The sequence below is a fragment of the Pteropus vampyrus genome, unplaced genomic scaffold (genome assembly GCF_000151845.1).
Source record: "Pteropus vampyrus isolate Shadow unplaced genomic scaffold, Pvam_2.0 Scaffold368, whole genome shotgun sequence".
NCBI lineage: Eukaryota > Metazoa > Chordata > Mammalia > Chiroptera > Pteropodidae > Pteropus > Pteropus vampyrus.
Genome location: NW_011889149.1, coordinates 844,931 through 848,732, shown reverse-complemented (window position 1 = coordinate 848,732; position 3,802 = coordinate 844,931). Strand labels below are relative to the sequence as shown.

Sequence of the window (3,802 nt, the reverse complement as noted above, 5' to 3'; positions counted from 1 at the left end):
AAATACACAAGATTCCTGGATTTGAAATTGGCGGCGGATCCAAATTTCATCAGGGCGGTCGGGTAATTCGTGTCATTTCTCTGGGCTTGGGGGTTCTCCAGAGAGACAGAACCAATTGGAAGTGTGTGTATGTGTGTGTGTGTGTGTGTGTAAAGAGATTTATTACAAGGAATTGGCTCACACAATTATGGAGGCATTCAGCAAACTGGAGACCGAGGAGAGCTAGGGTATAGTTCCAGCCTGAGTTTGCAATCTCAAGACCCAGAAAGGGCCGATGATTCAGTTTGAGTCTAAAGGCAGTTTGAAGGTCATCAGGCAAGAGTATTTACCTCTCACTCAAGGGAGAGTCAGTCTTTGTTCTATAGGGGCCTTCAGTTGATCGGATGGGGCCCACCCAAGTTAGCAGAGCCATCTGCTTTACTCAGTCTACAGATTTTAATGTTTAAGCTCATCCGAAAACACCCTCACAGACACACTCAGATAATGTTTGACCTAATACCCGAGCACCCCGTGACCCAGTCAAGTTCTGAGAACCATCACGGAGATCCTTTAAGATGGAGCCTTCGCTGGGTGGAAGATGGGAAATTCCCTTAAAAAGGTAGGAGGACGTTTCCCGCCTAACACCTGTCATTGAACCGGGAAATCTGTGAAGGTTTCGTGAGGAGAAGATCCTTGGAGAAGCACATGCAGCCTCCTTATCCCAGTGTGATTTCAGATCCTCGGACGTGAAGTTTATCACCTGTGCTGTGTGTCACGTGACCCTCCTCGACCTCACCAAATCTAAACCTCCAAATAACACCTCTGCCTCCCCTCTTCCAGGTGAACTATGACCACTTTACTCTTGGTGTTTGTGACTCTGAGGGTCATCACCGCAGCTGTCTCAGTAGAAGTTTCAGGTGAGGACATTCCCTGTGCATGTCTCATTAATGCAGCTGGCACTGAGGACTGGGTGCTGGGTTCTGGGTACTGAACCTGGTGCATAACTGCAGTGGGAGCTCCCGTGCGTGCCTGCAGGAGTCTTCCAGGATGGATAGCTGACAGGGGGAGCTCCTGGCAGGTGCCTGCCTACCTTCCCAGCATCCTCTCCATGGATCTCACCTAGAACCACTGCACACTGAGCTTGGGGTTGGGGCAGGACATAGATAAACCAAGAGAAAAAGTGGCCGAGGGAAGATAAGCTGGAGCATCAGAGATAGTCGCCTGAGATAGAGTCAGAAAGAAGCCCCAACAAATCACACAGATCTTTGTCTTTCTTGACAAACCATCCTCAGGAAGTCCCCGCACCTGGCCTCTTACATGTGGCAGGCACCAGACAGATTTCTGATCAATTCCTGAGACAAATGAACGAACTCTCCACCAACCCCCAGGACGGGCTCACTCCAAAATAGGATGTATCTCACTCAAACCCATGCACTTTAGAGCCCCCCACCAGTGACCCTCCTCCAGCCCTGATGCTCCCTAAAGGGTGAAGAGTCTTTAGGGACAACAAGACATGTCTACCCAGACCTGTGTGCCCCCTTTAGACCACACTCTGGGTACTTAGGACGCCCAAACTTCCCTGCCCGAGTGGACTCGAGCCACTAGTACCATATGGGTTCCTCCTCTATGGGGGTCATGCCCCTGGTGTGAGCCACCCCTAGGCCTGAGGGAGAGGTAAAAGGGTGACTGTTTGTATGGGGTATGGGCAAAGCTGGGTGTGAGGGCTGGGATCAACACAGTCCCCTCACCGTGCAAAGTAGTGATGGGAAAAGAAGGGGGCTTGGCTCCCACCCCCCCAACTGGACACCACATCCCAATGCCAAGCCCCAGGGATCCCAAGAATTGCTACATTTGAATCTGGCCTTTCATTTTGAAAGTTATCATTGTTAATTAGGAAGATAGAACATATTTTATTTAACGACCTGTGTGCTTGATTTATAACTTTGAAATATTTAGACATATGGTATCTGAGTCTCCATTTGTCCTCTTGCTCTGGGACCCACAAATACCCAGCCCCTGGCTGTAAACCTGCAGTGGTTTGCCCACACAGTCAAACCAGTTCACTAGGGTTGGTGGAGACCTTCAAAAACGGCAGAGCTGGGCACTGCCATCACTTTCGGCTCTCCCAAGAGGACCACCATGCTGGGTCATGGAGCTAGGGCTGAGCATTCAAAGGGAGATTTTTGTGGAAGAGCCTGATGGTGACTGCCCAGGACATCAAAAGGTTAGGGCTGGACCCCAAACATTCCTGGCTCCCCCCTTTCCTTGCCCTGTTATGTACCTACCACCCACAAATATCTGAGACATTTTTATGTTCAACCTGTAGCCTCGTCTGGGAAAAAGGATTCCGTAAGTGTGTGACTCACTATGAAAGGTGCTATTTTTTTCAAAAGCTCTTTCTTTCCCACTCCAGGAAGACCTTTTACTTCTAACGGGATTCGGTAAACATGCAGCGACGTCCCTACCAATACTCTATGATTTTTTTTCTAGAGCCTGGTCGTATCCCACCACCATCCCCATTGGACTCTTTGAAAACTTAAATGTCTGATCTTCTCGATGCTTCTTCAGCTGGGCCCCCCAGTTCCCCAACAAAGTCAGGATGGAGCCCAAGGCAGACCTCCTCATGGGGGACCTATTTCTGAAGTTTTATCTCTTAGCTTTTTAAGACGTATTGATTTTTTTTCCCCTTCCTCATAATAATTTTTCTATCCCAAAATAATTTCCCCCAAAAAATCTCAAGCTGTCATTCTGAGGAGATGGGTCATGTTTATCCTATGGCGTGGCATCCCCTGAGGCACCCCAGTTTGAGACAGAGGCGGTCTCAGCTCTGAAGTTCCCCCTGCCCTTCCCAGCAACCCTTTCCTGGCTCCGTAGCTCCTGTCTTCAGGTGCAGACACCAGGGGTCTTGAAGAACGCTGCTCTGGAAGGGGTATTGCAAGGCTTCCTGGGAATTCTGTATAGTGCAGAGCTCCCCTCATCACAGACACAGACAGGCTTATTGGATTTTGTCATTTCCAGAAATGCTGACAGGTAGGCTGCTTCGTCCTCTCCAGGCACTAACGAGTCTGTCTCTCATCTGCCGCCCCACCTCTCTCCCGCAGACCCTGACAACTCACTGAGTGTCAGCATCCCCGAACCATCCCCCGTGCGGGTCCTCCTGGGGACCTCCCTCACCATCCCCTGCTATTTCATCGACCCCATGCACCCTGTGACCACCGCCCCCTCCACCGCCCCCCTCGCCCCAAGAATCAAGTGGAGCCGCATTTCCAAGGAGAAGGAGGTGGTGCTGCTGGTGGCCACTGAAGGACAGGTGCGGGTCAACAGTGCCTACCAGGACAAGGTCTCGCTGCCCAACTATCCCGCCATCCCCAGCGACGCCACCTTGGAAATTCAGAGCCTGCGCTCCAATGACTCTGGGGTCTACCGCTGCGAGGTGATACACGGCATCGAGGACAGCGAGGCCACCCTGGAGGTCGTGGTGAAAGGTGAGAGCCTCCCCAGGGACACTGGTTGACCTGTGGAAAGAACCAGAAAGGTGTCTTCCCCATGAGTAATTTGCACCTCCGTCAAATTACTCAGACCCAACTGTGACAGAGACCTGGTGATATCATTCTCTCTGGACTTAGAGGGGATTGAATAGTTCCTGGCCACAGTCACGTGGAAATGACAGTCTGTCTTTTGCAACGATCCTGTGATTCTGAGGGCCTTGTGATCATCCTCATTGCACAGACAAGCAAACTGAGGCTGAGTGACTTGCCTGGAGCTGCCCTGGATGGGAGCCAGGGCAGCCTTCTGACTCCTCATCCAGGTGGCTTTTCCTTCC

The 3,802-nt window shown here is 51.1% G+C and overlaps 1 protein-coding gene across 1 annotated transcript in view; it reads left to right on the top strand.

Moving 5' to 3' along the window:
• ACAN (aggrecan) overlaps positions 1–3,802 on the top strand; it is a 51,326-nt gene that overhangs the window by 21,272 nt on the left and 26,252 nt on the right. Inside the window, exons 2-4 of the mRNA XM_023522998.1 lie at positions 820–896; positions 3,081–3,464; positions 3,709–3,727. Of these exons, the coding sequence (XP_023378766.1) occupies positions 827–896; positions 3,081–3,464; positions 3,709–3,727 (473 nt within the window). The 5' untranslated portion in view covers positions 820–826. The remainder of the gene's footprint in view (positions 1–819; positions 897–3,080; positions 3,465–3,708; positions 3,728–3,802) is intronic.